The 18,802-nt window shown below is 47.6% G+C and overlaps 1 protein-coding gene across 3 annotated transcripts in view; it reads left to right on the plus strand.

Moving 5' to 3' along the window:
• The first annotated feature begins 1,175 nt into the window (after positions 1–1,175).
• Positions 1,176–18,802, plus strand: part of Rnf157 (ring finger protein 157) — a 65,873-nt gene continuing 48,246 nt past the window's right edge. For 2 of the 3 annotated variants that reach the window (XM_069992950.1, XM_069992951.1), the window contains exons 1-2: positions 1,176–1,436; positions 16,324–16,442. In XM_069992950.1, the coding sequence (XP_069849051.1) occupies positions 1,349–1,436; positions 16,324–16,442 (207 nt within the window). In that variant the 5' untranslated portion in view covers positions 1,176–1,348. The remainder of the gene's footprint in view (positions 1,437–16,323; positions 16,443–18,802) is intronic. The other variant, XM_069992949.1, reaches the window with a different exon arrangement.

Consider the following 18,802-nt stretch of genomic DNA (forward strand, 5'->3'; position numbering starts at 1 on the left):
AGCCACCCCAAACTGCACTCCGAACGTGGTTGAGGTCATGTTCTAGCTGTAGGAAATTTTTTTGCTGACCAGTCTGTCCTCTCAGAAATAAACACCAGACCCACAAATAAAATAAAAGGTTGAAAACACAAATGTCTGTAATTAAGTTTTGGAATGACGTCTTCTGCTTGCTCAAGCTTCCCACTGGTGAGTGTGTATGTGTGTGTGTGTGTGTGTGTATTGTTTTTGAGACAGGATTTAGCTATGTAACCCAGAAACTCATCCTCCTGCCTCAGCCTTCTTAGTGCAGAAATTACAGGCATGAGCCACCACACCAGACTGGTGTGAGGTTTTGTTTTGTTGCCACCAAAGGAGCTCAGATCTCCTTCGCCTGGTTCACTGCGACCACTCTGCTCACCAACACACCCACCCAGGGGCCTTGGCGAAGTTTCCAGGGTCCAGGCGGTGGGTGAACGTCTTGATCTTGAGTTGATGATCTCCAAACCCCAACCCTAAAGGTTACCTGAGTGTGCAAGGGGCCACAGACCCCAGGTCAGGCCTCCAGGAGCCGTCACCCGCATCAAGCAGTACTTTATCTTGCCAACAGTGGGGAGATGGGCTTAGTGAGCCCCGCACTCGGGGTTCGGTTCGGGTGCTGGGGGGGTGTTAAGGCGCCGGGTCCACGCGGGGGGCAGTGCTCGGTCTCCGTGGAGGCCGGGGAAGGCTCGTCCAGGCCGAGGAGCTGAGGCCCGGGCAGCAGGCTTTTGGGGGAGGCTGGGACAAAAGCAATCGAGCTCCGGGGCCGTCCTCGCGGGCCTTAGGGTTTGGGGGGGAGGAGGGAGGGAAGACCCCTGCGTGGGGTCCGAGCCGCAGGCAATTAGGCCGTGGGCGGGGACCCCCGCTTCCTCCTCCCGCTCCCCAGGCCCGGGCCTGGGTGTCCGCGCGGTGCTGCCCCGCTGCAGGTCCCGCCGCGGCCCCCAGCGCGAGGCACGCGCCGCCGCTCCCGCCGCAGCTCGCCGATGATTGGCTGGCCGGGCACGGGGCGCTCCCGTTCCGCCTTGTGATTGGCCGAGACTGCCTCGGGGGGCGGGGGGCGCGAGCCGCCGCTGACATCACGCGGCCTGAGGCGGCGGCCGCGGCGGTGGTGGCGGAGCCCCCGGCCCAGCCCCCCGCAGCCCCCCGCGGGCAGAGGAGGCGCCGCGGTGCCCCGCGGAGGATGGTGCGCGGCGCGCCCGGGGCTCCCCGTCGCCAGAGCCGCAGCGCCGCCGCCGCAGCCGAGCCGGCCGCGGTGGGCAGCCGACCCCCGTACCCGGCGTGGGGCCGGCGTCGGCGGTGAGGCGCGGAGGGGCCGGCGGGCGCCGCCGCGGCCATGGGGGCCCTGACCAGCCGGCAGCACGCGGGCGTGGAGGAGGTGGACATCCCGTCCAACTCCGTGTACCGCTACCCGCCCAAGTCCGGTGAGCGCCGGGAGGGAGTGCGGGGGGCGCGGGCGACGATCCGGGTGCGGGGAGATCGAGAAGGCCCCGCGGGGGGACTCGGGGAGCCGCCGAGGCCGCGCCGGCAGCCGGCGGGGTCACGGAGGTCAGCCCCCGCGGAGGCCGGAGCGGCCCCCGGTAATCTGCCCTGACACAGTCGGGGACGAGCACCGGTCCGGCCCGGGGCGGGGGGCTGGAGGGGACCCAGCCGTGCCCGGCACGCCCCGGCCACGCCGAGGGCCGCGCACCGGTGACAGGCGGCCGAGCCCGGTGTGGACCCCCGGTGTCCCCGCGGGGTCCCCCCCCCCGCGGGGGTGGGGGTGCGGGGAGGCTAGCGCTGTCAGAAGGGAAACACAACAAAACAAAAACACGCGCGTGCGGACGGCAGTGTGCGGGGTCTGCGTGCGGAGCGGAGCGTCCCTGGCATCTCCTTCTGCGCCAGGCACCGCAGGGCCGGCTCCCGGGCGCGGGGACCGAGCTGCGGCTGGCAGCCGCGTTGCAAATGCATGGAAGGGCGGTTTGTTTTCAGATGCGGACCTTCGCCCAGAGAGGTAACCGCCTCGGGCCTCCTCTGTGGCTTTGGCCTGGGCCTCGGAGGTGCGGGAGGATTTTGACAGCACAGGAGAAAGAATCCCAAGGTAGTCCAATGGAGTGAGTACCAGGCCAGTGCGGGCTGCTGGCTGGTGACCCAGCTATCTGCCCTCTTCTCTCTCTCTCTCTCTCTTTTTCTTTCTTTCTTTTTTGGTCCTTACTGTGCTCACAATTTCTGGGGACCCGTGCGACCACTACGGACTCTCTGGCTTAGGCGATTTGTTGGGAATTTGGTGATCATGGAGTGAGGTGTCAGAATTGGAGCGCATCCCGGTCTCCTTTCCGTAGAATAAAGACATGCTAATGAGTCTAGCGGCTTTCTCAGCAGTGGCTCCAGTTTCTGCCAGGTGAAAGCTGGGACCAGACAATGAACCTGCCTCCCTGCAGAGTGCCTGCCAGAATGGTTTCTTGCTATTGTGCCAGAGAATGGATCCTTGCAGGGATGAGTGTAAGAGCTGTTTTCAGGAAAGGCTCTTAAAAGATAAAGCTGTGAGTCACTAGTATTGTAATAAAGCTCTTGCTAATTATGGACTATATAAATAGTTTTGTCTATTAAAAATGCATACAAAGAAAGCATGTTGTAAAGTGATGAACGCCTGTCATGCCAGCTCTTAGGAGGCTGAGGCAGGTCTGCCTGGATTGCATAGGAAGTTCCAGCCCTGAGCTACCCAGTGAGATCCTGTCTCAAAAGAAAACAAAAATCCCCGAAACAATGCACAACACACACACACACACACACACACACACACACACACACACACACACACACACACACACACACACACACACACACACACACACACACACACACACACACACACACACACACACACACACCCCACCCCACAAAAAGCAAGCAAGAAAGGCATGTATTTTATTTTTTAAAAACAAAACTATGAAGCAGTTTTGTGGATTTTTTTTTTGTTGTTGTTTTTTTGCCGGTCATGGGGCCTGAACTCTGGGCCTGGGCGCTCTGACCCTCAGCTCTTCAGCTCAAGGCTAGCGCTCTACCACTGGAGCCACAGTGCCACTTCTGGCCTTTTCTGCTTATGTGGTGCTGAGGAATCAAACCCAGAGCCTCATGCACACGAGGCAAGCGCTCCACCACTGAGCCTCCTTCCCAGCCCTGGATTTTTGTTTTCTTCCTTTAAATCACTTGGCTTTCGGAAGTGGCGCTGAGGCTCAAGTGGTAGAGCGCTAGCCTTGGGCTGAAGAGCTGAGGGACAGCGCCCAGGCCCAGAGTTCAAGCCCCACAACTGGACCCAAAAAAATTAAAAAAAAAAATCACTTGGCTTTTATTGAAAGGAATGTGGTCGTGTTTTGCTGAGCTTGGAGTTTTCAGTAGGGGTTGCTTCTGCAGGAGACTATTCATCCCTCCATCACATATCGGAATCAACAAGGGTAGATCTCTGGAAAGTGTTCCCCATGGGATACAAGTGTCACTATTGGATGATGGTAGCAAAAGGATAGTAGGCCAAACTAAAACCTTCCTTCACTAACACAGTGGAAAGTCATTCTCCACCCCATGCTGTCGTTCTTTAACAAGTTTTACCTAATTATGCCTCATGCATCCATTCATTTATATCTTACTATAAGGTTTTGAGATGTAGCTGGCTGGCCTCAAACTTTTGATCTTCCTATCTCAGCCTCCCAAATGTTAGGATTATAGGTGTGTCCCATTGTGACTTGCCAGTATAATAAAAAGTAAATATATATATATATATATATATATACATATATTATATATATATATATATATATATTTTTTTTTTTTTTTTCCTGGGGCTTGAACTCTGGGCCTGGGCACTGTCCCTGAGCTTCTTTTTGCTCAAGGCTAGTGCTCTATCACTTGAGCCACAGCACCACTTCTGGCTTTTTCTGTGTATATGGTACTGAGGAATCGAACCCAGGGATTCATGTATTCAAGGCAAGCACTCTACCACTGAGCCACCACCTTCCCAGCTGCATGTTGTGGGTTGTTTTTTTTGTTTTTTGTTTTTGGTATTAGGGTACAGGGTTTGAATTCAGGGCCCTGTGCCTACTGTGTTTGGTATAACAAAGCCATAACTTGTGTTTTTGTTTTGTTTTATTTTGAGACAGTCTTGATATAGCCCAGGCTGGCTTTGAACTTGCTGTGTAGTCCAGGCTGGCCTCAAATTCAAGGTCCCCTTACTGTAGCCTTCTTATTGATGGTATTACAGGCATGCACCACCACCATGCCCATCCTCCCTCAACTCAAGTTGTTTTTTTTTGTGGGGGGGGCTGGGAATGTAGCTTAGTGGTAGAGTTCTCACCTAGCATGCGTGAGGCCCTGGGTTTGATTCCTCAGTACCACATATACAGAAAAGGCCAGAAGTGGTGCCATGGCTCAAGTGGTAGAGTGCTAGCCTTAAGCAAAAGAAGCTCAGGGACAGTGTCCAGGTCCTGAGTTCAAGCCCCAGGACTGGCAAACAGTAAAAAATTTGGATTATGGTTCCCAATTCACTTTTTGTTGTTGTTGTTGGTCATGGGGCTTGAACTCTGGGCCTAAACACTGTACCTCAGCTTTTCATCTCAAGTCTAGCGCTTTACCACTTGAGTCACTGTGCCACTTCTGGTTTTCTGAGTGGTTTATTAGAGATAAGAGTTTCATGGACTTTCCTACTCGGGCTGGCTTTGAACCATGATCCTCAGATCTCAGCCTCCTGAGTAGCTAGCATTACAGGTGTGAGCCACTGGTGCCCGGCTTTTTTTTTTTTTTTTTTAAACCAAAAGTTCTATATGAGAGAAAAAAAAATTGGGGGGGTCAGTTGTGGGACTTGAACTCAGCCTGGCGCTGTCCCTCAGCTCTTCAGCTCAAGGAAAGCTCTCTACCATTTGAGTCATAGCACCAGTTCCGGTTTTCTGAATGGTTTATTGGAGATAAGAGTCTCACGGACTTTCCTACCCTAGGTGGCTTTGAACTGAGATGCTCAGATCTTAGTCTCCTGAATAGCTAGGATCATAGCCAGTGCCCGGCTATGAGAGAAATCTTTACATTAAGTTTATATGGACAGTGAAGCAGAAAATATAGGATTAGAGCATCCACTTCCCAGTAAGCTTTGTTTTTATTGTGTGTAATACCACAGATTGAGCCCAGAGCCTCACATCACTAGTCCTTTTTTTTTTTTTCCCCCAAGTCCTGGGCTTAAACTCTGGGCCCAGGAGCAGTTTGAATTCAGGACTTTGTGCTTGTTCATCTTGCTAGGTGGTCTACCATTTGAGCTATACTTACAGTCCTGCTTTTTACTTTGTTATTTTGGAGATGGAGTCTCAAGGACTTTTCAGCCCTGGCTGGCTTCAATCCATGATCCAGTAGATCTCAGCCTACTGAATAGCTTGGATTACAGGCATAAGCCGCTGACAGTTTGCACGTGTGTGTGTGTGTGTGTGTGTGTGTGTGTGTGTGTGTGTGTGTGTGTGTGTGCGCGCGTGCGCTCATACTCATACGTGCTGGTCCTGGGGCTTAAACTCAGGGTCTGGGTACTATCTCTGACCTTTTTTCCTCAAGGCTGGTACTCTACCACTTGAACCACTTTAGCTTCACTTCCAGCTTTTTTGGTGCTTAACTGGAGATGAGGTATCATGGACTTTCCTGCCTGGGCTGGCTTCAAACTGCTGTCCTCAGATCTCAGCCTCCTCAGCTAGGATTATAGCCATGAGCTACCAGCATCCAGCTAATATCCTTTCTATATTTTCAATGGATTGTTGTTTTTTTTTTGTTTTTTTTTTGAGACAGGATCTTACCATGTAGCCCAAGTTAGCCTCGAACTCATGATCTTTCCACCTGTGGTCTCAAGTAGCTAGAATTAAAGGTAGGCAACTATGCCTGATTCTGTTTAAATACTCTAACTAGGCTGTATATGTGAGTTTTTAGTTGCCAAAAGAGTGCTTAAATATGTAAAACAAAATTAAAAATTACAATATTTAAAAATGATTATTTAAAAATTATGCTCTTTATTGTTCATTTACTGTCACAAATAGGATGTGTGCACACAGAAATAAATAGTACCAAATATATAAGAATAAAATAGTATCTCTCCCAGGAATGCAAGGTTGGCTCAATAGCTGAAAATCAATGTTAATACACTATGACTAATAAAATGAAGAATAAGAACTAAGTTGGGCATAGTAGATCATCTCTATAAACCTGACTGCTTGGGAACTAGAGATTAGGAGGATCCCTGCTTTGGGCTAGTTTGGGCAAAAAGTTCTTAGGACCTCCATCTCAATCTATAATTATACTTAATGGTGAAATACTGAATACTCTCCTACTAATATCGGGATCAGAAAAAGATACCTGCTTTTGCAGTTCTGTATTGCATTAAAAATTGTAATTAGGCTGGGCTCTGGTGGATCACACCTGTAATCCTAGCTACTTAGGAAGCTGAGATCTGAGGATTGCAATTCAAAGCCTGGGCAGAAAAGTCCCTGAAATACTCATATCCAATTTTTTTTTTTTTTTTGGTCATGGGGCTTAGCTCTTCAGCTCAAGGAGAGCGCTTTACCGCTTGAGCCACAGCGCTGCTTCTGGTTTTCTTTTTTTTTTTTTTTTAACAATTTTTTATTTATTTATTTTATTTTATTTTATTTTATTTTTTGTCGGTTGTGGGGCTTGAACTCTGGGCCTGGGCGCTGTCCCTCAGCTCTTCAGCTCAAGGCGAGCACTCTACCACTTGAGCTACAGCGCCACTTCCTGCTTCTGGTTTTCTAGTGGTTTATTGGAGATAAGAGTCTCACAGACTTTTCCTGCCCAGGCTGGCTTTGAACCGTGATCCTCAGATCTCAGCCTCCTGAGTAACTAGGATTACAGGCGTGAGCCACCGGCGCCTGGCTACTAATCTCCAATTAACCACTCAAAAACTGTAAGTGGAGCTGTAGCTTAAAGTGGTAGAGCGCTAGCCTTGAGCGAGAGAGCTCAGGGACAGCATCCAGGCCCTGAGTTCAAGCCCCACAACGAACAACAACAAAATTCTAATTAGTCTGATAAAGCTAAAAATTTAAAGTCATAAAGGAAGAACTAAAACTTTATTCACAGATGACATGATTTTATGTGTAGAAAATATGAAGGATTATATACAAACACACTAGAACTAATAAATTTTAAAAACTGAAAATAGGCCGGGCGCTGGTGGCTCACGCCTGTAATCCTAGCTACTCAGGAGGCTGAGATCTGAGGATCGCGGTTCAAAGCCAGCCCGGGCAGGAGAGACCGTGAGACTCCTATCTCCAATAAACCACCAGAAAACCGGAAGTGGCGCTGTAGCTCAAGTGGTAGAGCGCTTGCCTTGAGCTGAAGAGCTGAGGGACAGCACCCAGGCCCAGAGTTCAAGCCCCACAACCGACAAAAAAAAAAAAAAACTGCAAATAGAAGATCAACATACAAAAGTCAGCTGAAGGCTGAGTGTGATTGTGTTTGTGATAATCTCAGAATTTGGGAGGCTGAGGCAGGAGGAGCTTAAGTTTGACACATAGTTTCAGATCAGTTGAGTTACATGTGTATACACTGTTGACATCAAATCCAGAAATGAAAACAGTTCTATTCCCAATAGCATCAAAATGAATAAAATTAGGGGGCTGGGAAGGTGGCTCAGTGGTAGAGTGCTTGTCTTGCATGCATGAGACCCTGGGTTCGATTCCTCAGCACCACATAAGCAAAAAGAAAAAAGCTGGAAGTGGCACTGTGGCTCAAGTGGTAGAGTGCTAGCCTTGAGCTGAAGAGCTGAGGGACAGCGCCCAGGCCCAGAGTTCAGGCCCCATGACTGGACCCAAAAAAAAAGAAAAAAAAAAGCCAGAAGTGGTGCTGTGGCTCAAGTGGTAGAGCACTAGCCTTGAGCTGAAGAGCTGAGGGACAGCGCCCAGGCCCAGAGTTCAGGCCCCACGACCAGACACCCCAAAAAAATGAATAAAATTAATAAAGGTGGAGTTGGAGATGTGGCTCAGTTGGTAGAGCTCTAGCCAATGAGCAAAAGCATCAGAGACCAGCATTGCGTCCAGCCTCAGACCTAAAAAAAAAATTACAAAGGAGGTATAAGACTGATATACTGAAAATTCCAAATTGTTGCTGACATTGATGCTTTAGAGAAAATTTAAAAGATCCGAATCAATGCAGGCTTTTCATGTTCATGGATTGGAAGACAATATAATGAAGATGCCACTGTAATCAAAATTGATCTATAATAATTGAATGTATCCCCTTCATAATATCAACAGTTTTTTTTGTTGTTGTTGTTGAGGGAGAGGGGTAGTGACACTTGAACTCAGAGCCTGGGCATGGTGTCTGAGCTTTGGTGTTCAAGGCTAGGTATTATAGGCATGAGTCATCAGCACCTGGCTTTTGATAGGCTTAAAAAAGAAATTAACCAGTTGGTCTTGAGTGAAAAAGCCAAGTGAGAGCAAAAGGCCCTGAGTTCAAGCTCCACTGGCAAACACACACACAGATACACACACGCATATACACACAGGCATGCACGCATGCATGCACAGAAAAGCAGGGTTTCTCAATGAGCTAATTAATGTATGATTTATCAGCTACACTTATTAACTTTTTTTCTTGTTGCCAAGGAAAAACAAACATTCATTGAGACTTTGCATATAAAGGTAGCAAAAAGGTAGAACTAACCCAGATGTTCATAAACACATAAGTGGAACAATTGATAAGTAAAATATGATAAATTCAAACAATAGAATATTTGATTAAAAAGAGGAATGAAATACTAATACTACAGCATAGAAGAATCCTGAAAATAATTATCCCAAGTAAAATAAGCTAAATTCAAAAAGGCATATATTATATAATCTCAGTTATATGAAATATCAAGAGACAAACCCATATAGAAAGAAAATAGATTAGTGACTGCCAGACTAGGGTGAGGGAGAAATGAGGTGTTGGCTGCTAATTCTTTTCTTTTGAGATAATCAGGCTGTTCTAAAATTAGATTAATGGTGAATTACTGCACAATTCTGTGAACATGCTAAAAATCCACTATATTATATGCTTTATTTTTGTTTCCTTATTGACAGTATAGGGGTTTGAACTCATGTCCTTGTGCTTACAAAACAGATGCTTTACCACTTAAGCCATGCATCCAGCCCAGCTTATATACGTTAAATAGGAAAGTTGGATGGTATATAAAATATATCTCAAAGCTATTTGAAAAATGAGTCAGAGACCTAAATATAAGAATTGAAGTTTTGCCAGGTGCAGGTGGCTCACGCCTGTAATCCTAGTTACTCAGGAGGCTGAGATCTCAGAATCTCGGTTCAAAGCCAGCCCGGGCAGGAAAGTTCTTGAGACTCTTATCTCCAATAAACCACTAGAAAACTGGAAGTGGTGCTGTGGCTCAAGTGGTAGAGTGCTTGCCTTGAGCTGAAGAGCTGAGGGATAGCGCCCAAGCCCAGAGTTCAAGCCCCACAACCCCCCCCCCCACCACACACACACAAAAGAGTTGAGCTGGGCGCTGGTGGCTCACGCCTGTAATCCTAGCTACTCAGGAGGCTGAGATCTGAGGATCGCGGTTCAAAGCCAGCCCGGGCAGGAGAGACCGTGAGACTCCTATCTCCAATAAACCACCAGAAAACCGGAAGTGGCGCTGTAGCTCAAGTGGTAGAGCGCTTGCCTTGAGCTGAAGAGCTGAGGGACAGCGCCCAGGCCCAGAGTTCAAGCCCCACGACCAACAAAAAAAAAAAAAAAAAAAAAAAAGAGTTGAAGTTTAGAAAAAGATATGGGAGAAAATTTTATGTGATTTGGACTATTTAAAAAGTTCTCTCTCTCTCTCTCTCTCTCTCTCTCTCTCTCTCTCTCTCTCTCTCTCTCTCTCTCTCTCTCTCTTTCTTTTTCTCTCTCTTTTGGTCAGTTTTGGGACTTAAGCTTATGTGCTCAAGGCTAGCACTCTACCTCTTGGGCCACAGCTCCACTTCCAGTTTTCTGGTGGTTAAATTAAAAATAAAAGTCTCACAGACTTTTCCTGCCCAGGCTGGCTTCAAACTGCAACCCTCAGATCTCAGCTTCTTGAGGAAAACTGACATGAGCCACCAGCACTTAGCACAATCTAATGAGCTTTCTTTTCCTTTCCCTTTCTTCAGTCCTGGGTGTTGAACCCAGGATCTCATGTATGTTAGGCATTCTACTACTGAGCTATACCTTCAGCCCTTAAAAGCATAATCAAAACCAGGCACGGTGGCACTTGCTTGTAATCCTAGCTATTCAAGAGGCTGAGATCTATGGATTGAAGTTCAAAGCCAGCCCAGGCAGGGAAGTCTGTGAGGCTCTTATTTCCAGTTAATCACCAAAAATGTCAGAAGTGGAGCTGTGGCTCAAGTGGTAGAGTACTAGCCTTGAGCAAAAATACTCAGGGACAATGCCCAGGCTCTGAATTGCAGCCCCTGGACTTGCATCACAATCCCCCCCCAAAAGTTCATAAAAATAAAAAATGATAAAGTGGACTTCTTTAAAATAAAAACATTGGCTCTTCAAAAGATATGAAGAAGACAATATGTGATCTGGGATTGGTGGCTCATGCCTGTAATCCTTGCTACTCAAGAGGCCGAGATCTGAGGATGTTTCCAGCCAGAGCAGGAAGGTCTATGAGACTCTTATCTTCAGTTAACCACCAAAAAGCTGAGAGTAGGGCTGTGGCTAGAGCACTAGCTCCAGTGTAAGAGCACTAGCTTTGAGCAAAAAACTCAAGGACAGTGCCCAGGATCTTAGTTCAAGCCCCCTGACTGACACAAACACACACATATAAAACTGGAAAGAACCCAGATTTCCACCAGTCAGTGAATGGCTAAACAAAATGTGAGGTATTCATGCAAGGAGACATTATTCAGTAAGTGTAGGACTATGTTACATAGAACATGATTGAACTTCACGAACATCCTCTAAGGAGAAGCCCAATGCAAGACTGTGTGACTCACCTGTTGATGTATAGCTAGAAGCAGCTCATTTCTAGTTCACGTTTCAGGCTGAGGATGGCAGTAGGAATTAACAGTTAGACAATTAAGCATGACCAGATGCTTGGGGGCAGCTGGAAATTTTCTTGTGTGCGTGTTCTGGTTCTGGCACTGGAACTAAGGGCCTAGGCACTGTCCCTGCACCTTTTGCTCAAGGCTAGTGCTCTGTCACTTGAGCCACAGCTCTACTTCCAGCTTTTTGGTGGTTCATTGGAGATGAGTCTCACAGATATTCCTGCCCCTGCTGGGTTGGAACCACAGTCCTCAGGTCTCAGCCTCCTGAATAGCTAGGATTACAGGCGTGAGTCACTGTTGTCCAGATCTGATTATCTTTTTTTGGTGGGGATCATCAGTGGTTGGTTAATTTGTTAAGGATTATAAAACAATGATATTCTGTCATTCTTTTGTTGTTTCTTAGCTTGTATATTCCTATAAGAGAAACTTCTCATCTACTAATTGGTCACCTATTCAGAGGTACAGGTAATGTAGGCAAGGAAAAATAAATGCTTAAGATAAATCTCTCTTAGATTTGTCTGCTTGGGCTGGCTTCAAACCTGCATCCTCAGATCTCAGCTTCTTGAGTAGCTAGGATTACAGGTGTACGCCACTGGCACTCAACTTCTGTTTTGGGGTGTGTGTGCGCACGTGTATGTGGGCACTAGTACTGGGGTTTGAACTCAGGGCCTGGGTACTGTCCCTGAGCTTTTTTGCTCAAGGCTAGACACTCTACCATTTGGGCCACAGCTCACTTCCAGCTTTTTGCTGGTTAACTAGAGCTAAGGCTCATGTCTTACAGACTCTCCTGCCCTAGCTGGCTGCAGTCCTCAGATCTCAGCCCCCTGAGTAGCTAGGATTACAGATGTGAGCCACCAGCCTGGCAACTTGCTTTAAATTGTTACCCCTTAGCAGGAGAGTCCCCTCCTCTCATGAGGTTAAATCTGCAGGTGGATCTCTGCCCTGTTTTCCTGCCTGCCTGCTCACATGCTGAACTCAAGCTGGACAGCTCCAGACCCCAAACATACCCCTCTCCATTCCACTCTTACTCGTCTCTCAGTGAGCCATCCTTCAATACACTTTTTTTTTTTTTTTTGGTCCGGCTGTGGGGCCTGAACTCTGGGCCTGGGCGCTGTCCCTCAGCTCTTCAGCTCCAGGCTAGCGCTCTACCACTTGAGCCACAGTACCACTTCCAGCTTTTTTTTCTTTTTGCTTATGTGGTGCTGAGGAATCGAACCCAGGGCCTCATGCATACAAGGCAAGCGCTCTACCACTGAGCCACCTTCCCAGCCCCATCAATACACTTTTGTTTTCCAGTGCTGGCAATCAGACCTTGATCCTGTGTGTGCTCTACCACTGAGTTACATCCCAGCTAGCCCTTAGTGTTCTGAGGCAGGGTTTGCCAATGTAGCTCGGGCATCATAGCTGCAGACCTGTGCCAGCACACACAGCTAAAGCTGGAGCTTTTCTAATTTCACCTAATGTATAGAAAATACATTTTGCTAAGCTCAGCAGTGAATGATTCACATGAACTTGAGAAGGCTGCTTTCTACTAAAGGCAGCGAGGCACCTTCCTCTATAAATTATGCACTTGGAAAATAGGGCTAGGCAAGTGCAAGTCATAAATAATGGATAATTTAGCTTTCCTAAGTGGTGAACTACATGCTGCATCACTGCAGATGGTTGCTCGGTGTTGCTGTTTTGATGAGTGACTTCCCAGAGTTCCACAGTGGTTATTCTTGTTTCTAACTTCTGTGTGTGTGTGTGAGAAGGGGTGGGGGAGAGGGAGAGAGGGAGAGAAAGAGAGAGGGAGTGTACTGGGGCTTGAACCCAGGGCCTCACACTCTTGCTTAGCTTTGTTGCTTGACGCTGGTACTCCTACCGCTTGAACCACACTTCCACTCCTGGCTTTTTTTTGTTGGTTAATTGGAGCTAAAGACTTTCCTGGCTGTAGCCAGGCGCCAGTGCCTCATGCCGGTAATGCTAGTTACTCAGGAGGCTGAGATCTGAGAATCATGGTTCAAAACCAGCCCAGGTAGGAAAGTCCATGAAACTTTTTTTTTTTTTTTATGGAGGGGGGGGGTCCGGTCGTGAGGCCTGAACTCTGGGCCTGGGCGCTGTCCCTCAGCTCTTCAGCTCAAGGCTAGTGCTCTACCACTTGAGCCACAGCACCACTTCCGGCTTTTTTTTTTTTTTTTTGCTTATGTGCTTATGTGGTGCTGAGGAATTGAACCCAGGACCTCATGCATGCAAGGCAAGCACTATACCACTGAGCCACCTTCCCAGCCCTCCATGAAACTCTTATCTCCAGTAAACCATCAGAAAACCAGAAATGGCACTGTAGTTCGAGTCATAGAGTGCTCGTCTTGACCTGAAGAGCTGAGGGACAGCGCCCAGGCCCAGAGTTCAAGCCCCATGACCAAAAAAAAGACTTTTCTGCATGGGCTGGCTTTGAACCATGATGCTGAGATCTCAGCTTCCAGGGTAGCTAGGATTGCAGGTATGAGCCACTGTTGCTTAGCCTGTTTCTAACTTTTTTTGGGGGGGGGATGGGGGGGTCAGTCCTGGGGCTCGACCTCGGGACTTGGGCACATCCCTGAGCTGTTTTTGCTCAAGGCTAGCACTCTCATACTGGAGCTACAGGTCTTCTTTTGGCATTTTAGTGGTTAATTGGAGTTAAGAGTTTCACACACTTTCCTGCCTGCTCTGGTTTCAAGCTGCAATCCTCAAATCTCAGCCTCCTGAGTAGCTATGATTACAGGTGTGAGCCACCGGCACCTAGCTACTGTTTTTGCCTTTTTTATTTTTTGGCCAGTCCTGGGGCTTGAACTCAGGACCTGGGCACTGTCCCTGAGCTGCTTTTGCTCAAGGCTAGCACTCTACCACTTGAGCCACAGCGCCACATCCAGCCTTTTCTGTTTATGTGGTATGGAGGAATAAACCCAGGGCTTGATGCATGCTAGGCAAGCACTCTACCACTAAGCCACCTTCCCAGCCCTGTTTCTAACATTTGGTGGATAATTTCCAACAGTTCTTCAGTGGTTGACACCATCACTTTCGCAGAATATTTTCCTGATTGTTAATTTGAGAACTGCCTCACTTTGTGATGAGTGATTTGTGTCCACGTTGTTTAGTTTAATAGGTGTTTCCACACTGATATTCTTTTTTATTCTGTCAGTCATGGGGCTTGAACTCAGGGTCTGGGAACTGTCCCTGACTTTCTTTTTCAAGGCTAGCAGTCTACCACTTTGAGCCACAGTGCTGCTTCTGGTTTTCTGGTGGTTAATTGGAGATAAAAGTCTTAAGGACTTTCCTTGCTGGGCTGGCTTTGAACCGTGATCCTCATATCTCAGCCTCCTGAGTAGCTAGGATTACAGGCATGAACCACCAGCACTCCGCTCCATACTGAAATTCTGTGTCTAGAAAAGTAAAAAATATGTTGGGTGTGGTATCACACATCTGCAATCCTAGCATTTAGGAGGCTGAGACAGGAGGATTGTAGCCTGGGCCACATAATAAAATCCTGTCTCTAAAAACAAACAGGCTAAATGCAGGAAGGGGTGAAAGAGAAGGAAGGGGTGACATTGTCCAAAAAAAAGTACTCATTACCTGACTTATGAAATGGTAACCCCTCTATACAACACCTTATTAATAACAATAAAATTACATTATTTTAAAAAGCAGGCCTCACAGCTACAAGGCCAGCTGCTTAGAGGTAGAGATGGAGAAAGTTAAGGGTGAAGCCACCCTGGACAAAAGTTACCGACACCCCCATCTCAATCAGTATTCTGAGGATGGTGGTCCAAGCTTTTGAACCTAGGTATGAGGAAGGTATAATACAATTGTCATAGTTCCACTCCACTGGACATGAAATATGAGACTCTATCAGAAAATACCTAAAGAAAAAAAATGAAATGCATGGCTCAAGAGGAGGGTCCTCAGCTCAAACTAGAGAGTGCTGGGAGAAAAAAAAGAAATCAAGGACTGGAATCAGTGGCTCACGCCTGAAATCCTAGCTACTTAGAAGAGCTAAGGATTGCTGCTTGAAGCCAACCTGGGCAGGAAAGTCTGTGAGACTCTTATCTTCAATTAACTAGTGGAATTGTGGTTCAAATGGTAGAGTACTAGCCTTGAGTGAAAATCTAAGAGACAGCGCCGAGAAATAAAATACACAAACATGTTCACTAATGGGCATTATGGGTTCTTTTAGTCTTTTGGCTGATGGTATTTTTGACAGATCATAATGAACACTCTAGAACTTCAAAAGAAAATGATGATCTATTTTTTATGTTTGTTACCTTGGGTTTTCCTGCTGTGATTTTGTGCCATTGTCCCAAATGAGGGACATTAGAAATGGATCTAAGCTGTGCACTGATGACTCCTGCCTGTAATCCTAGCTACTCAGGAGACTGAGATCTGAAAATCATGGTCTGAAGCCAGCCTGGGCAGAAAAGTCCCCTTGAGACTCTTTTCACTAATTAACCACCCAAAAACTGAGAGTGGAGCTGTGGCTCAAAAGTGGTAGAGTGCTAGTCTTGAGCAAAAGAATTCAGAGACAGCGCCCAGGCCCTGAGTTCAAGCCCTATGATCAATGAAAGAAAGAAAGAAAAAAAAGAAAGAGAGAGAGAGGGGGAGGGAGGGAGGGAGGGAAGGAGGGAGGGAGAAAGAGAGAAAGAGAAAGAAAGAAAGAAAAAGAAAGAAAGAAGGAAAGAAAGAAAGAAAAAGAAAGGAAGGAGAAAGGAAGAGATCTGTTAATTTGTTTGAAGGCTTAACTTAAAAAAATTGTAAGGGGGGCTGGGAAGGTGGCTCAGTGGTAGAGTGCTTGCCTTGCATGCATGAGGCCCTGGGTTCGATTCCTCAGCACCACATAAGCAGAAAAAGCTGGAAGTGGTGCTGTGGCTCAAGTGGTAGAGCCCTAGCCTTGAGCTGAAGAGCTGAGGGACAGTGCTCAGGCCCAGGGTTCAGGCACCATGACTGGCAAAAAAAAAAAAAAAAAAATTGTAAGGGGGCTGGGAAGGTGGCTCAGTGGTAGAGCGCTTGCCTTGCATGCCTGAAGCCCTGGGTTCGATTCCTCAGCACCACATAAGCAAAAAGAAAAAAGCCGGAAGTGGCGCTGTGGCTCAAGTGGTAGAGCGCTAGCCTTGAGCTGAAGAGCTGAGGGACAGCGCCCAGGCCCAGAGTTCAGGGCCCACGACCAGACCCAAAAATAAATAAATAAATAAATAAAAAATTGTAAAAACTCATTATTTTTTTTTTGCTTCATTTAATCCAGTGGCTGCTTGTCTAACTCTTTTTCTGTCTGTGCCCTCTGTAGGCAGCTATTTTGCCAGCCACTTCATCATGGGAGGAGAGAAGTTTGACTCCACACATCCAGAAGGTTACCTGTTTGGCGAGAACAGCGATCTGAACTTCCTGGGGAACAGGCCCGTGGTGGTAGGGCCATAATCTCTTTACTCTCTTTTGGGGTTCAGGGCTAACAGCCCTGTAAAATAAAATTGCATTGGCTGGCCTAGAAAAGTGTGCAAATTGGTGTGAGCTGGGAGGCGCTCTAGGAGCCATGTGTAATAGCCGTGCAGGGCTGAGGGAGCCCCTGGAAAGGCGCTTCAGGCTGGCGAGGGGAGCCCACACTCTCCTAGGGACTCAGATTTCTCCTAAAGTCACCTCTTCAGACAGCCCTCGCTTCTTGTCACTTACCACAAGGGCCCGTTCGTTTGTCTCTTTCTGTTTATTGTCTGCCCCTCTGTGAAGGTGACGGCTGTGTTTACTGTCCAGTGCGAAACCTAAAACAGAGCCCAGTAAACAATGATGAGCCCTAGTAAATATGTACTGAGTGAGTGACTGCAGAGTTGTCTTGGGTCTGTGTTGATATCAGAATATGTTTCAGGCTTTTGTTCAGCTCATTCCATAAACCAACCTTCTCATCCACCCACCTCCTTCCCTCTCTCCATTTCTCTGTTTCTCTCCCCTCCCTCCCTCCTTCTCTCCTCCTTCTTTCCCTCTCTCCCTCCCACCCTCCCTTCCTTCCTTCTTTCCTTCTTTCATATCCTTATGCCTCAGCCTCTTAAGTAGCTGGGACTCTAGGCACAGGCTACTGTGCCTGCTCTGTAAACTTGTGTTGAGTCTCTTCTCTGCACTGCATCATGGGGCTGCGGTGTGGGTGTGGCAGTGGCTGCCGGGTGGCTCTTGAGCAGCCCTGTGTGCTTAGGAAGATCATGCAGACGATCAGACACTGTTCCTACTGTCCATGAAAACCCACCTGGCAGAAGACTTCTTTTTTTTTTTTCCTGTGCAGTACTGGGGATAGAACCCATGGCTTTATACATACTGGGCAAGCATTTGAGGCATGAACTCCATTTCCAGAGCTCAGAGGATGTATTGTTACTGTCGGTCCATCAGTGAGAGCCTCCTGTTCCCGGCATGGCAGTAGTTAGTGAGGGGTGTGTGCTGTGTTTGAGGCCTGTTTTGGTGTCTTACACAGGTTTTTCTCAAAGCCTGTGACTGGGCTGCCTGGCCACAAGCAGTAATGGCTCCATTGCCCCAGAAAATCATCCAGGCCAATGGGGCTGACATAGCATGTCATCAGAAAATGCTGGACAGCAGTAGAGCCGAGGCGGCTGGTTCCTATAGAAATTGAGGGTCGGGGAGAGAATGGTTTCGGTGAGGGGAGGACAAGCCGGGGAGTAGAGTTAGGCAATGAAGAATGACTGGGATGGCTGGGTGGGTGGGAAAGGAGGATCTCACAGGCAGAGAATAGGCCCTAAAGCATTCATATTTGTTGTGAATCAGCAAGCATTTACTGAGCAACTACTATGTGCCAGATACGGTGATGGGTGCTGTAGATAGAACTGAAAGGAGCACGTTCGCTCCTCCCTGGGACAAATAAGGAAACTTGTCTGGTCTGATAGTTAAACAAGATAGCAGAGTTGGCCAGGCCTCCATTATTTTGAGAGGTTTTCACTCTTTCCCATAGGGAGCATTTTAGGCATGAGCAGGAGCTGGAGAAATTGTTTTTTAGGAAGACCAGGCTGGTGGTGGCGTGTCAGCCCCATCTTCTCCTTCTTCCTGAGCCCTCACTAGGCTTCTTCCACACACAGCTGCTGTTCTGCTTTGTGCTTTTTGCTGGTTAATTGGAGATAAGAGTCTCCAGGATTTGTCTGCCCTAGACAGCTTGAGCCTCGGTCCTCAGATCTCAGCCTCCTGCACAGCTAGGATTATCGGTGAGCCACCAGTGCCAGTTTGATGATGATCTTTTAGTGGGCCTTGATTTACAAAATTCTTTGTTGTTGTTGGTTGTCATAGTTTTCTTCTAATTGAGTCTAATCTTGGCTGCAATTGAGAGTTTGAAGTCAGTCTGGGTTACAAAGCAAGGCCCTGTCTCAAAATGAAGGGAGGGAGGGAGTGGAAGAGGAGGAGAGGAAGGGAAAAGATGAATACTGACCACTCTACTACTCTTTGACCTTGCTTCTGCTTCCTTAGCCCTGGAGAAGAACTTTCCTTGTTTCTGATAGGGCAGGTAAGAGTTAGCTCCTCCTTATTACATGGACTTGCCATTTGTGTCAGTTTCTTTCCTGTGATATCAGAAGAGTTCATATATTTACTTTTAAAATCAGCCTTTTCCTGGTTGTAAACATGATTTAAAAATAAGCAAATGTGGGGCTGAGAAGGTGGCTCAGTGGTAGAGCACTTGCCTAGCATGCATGAAGCATGAAGCCCTGGGTTTCATTCCTCAGCACCACATACACAGAAAAAGCTGGAAGTGGCGCTGTGGCTTAAGTGGTAGAGGCTGGCCTTGA

The sequence above is a fragment of the Dipodomys merriami genome, unplaced genomic scaffold (assembly GCF_024711535.1).
Source record: "Dipodomys merriami isolate MVZ:Mamm:240054 unplaced genomic scaffold, mDipMer1.0.p SCAF_42, whole genome shotgun sequence".
NCBI classification, from domain to species: domain Eukaryota; kingdom Metazoa; phylum Chordata; class Mammalia; order Rodentia; family Heteromyidae; genus Dipodomys; species Dipodomys merriami.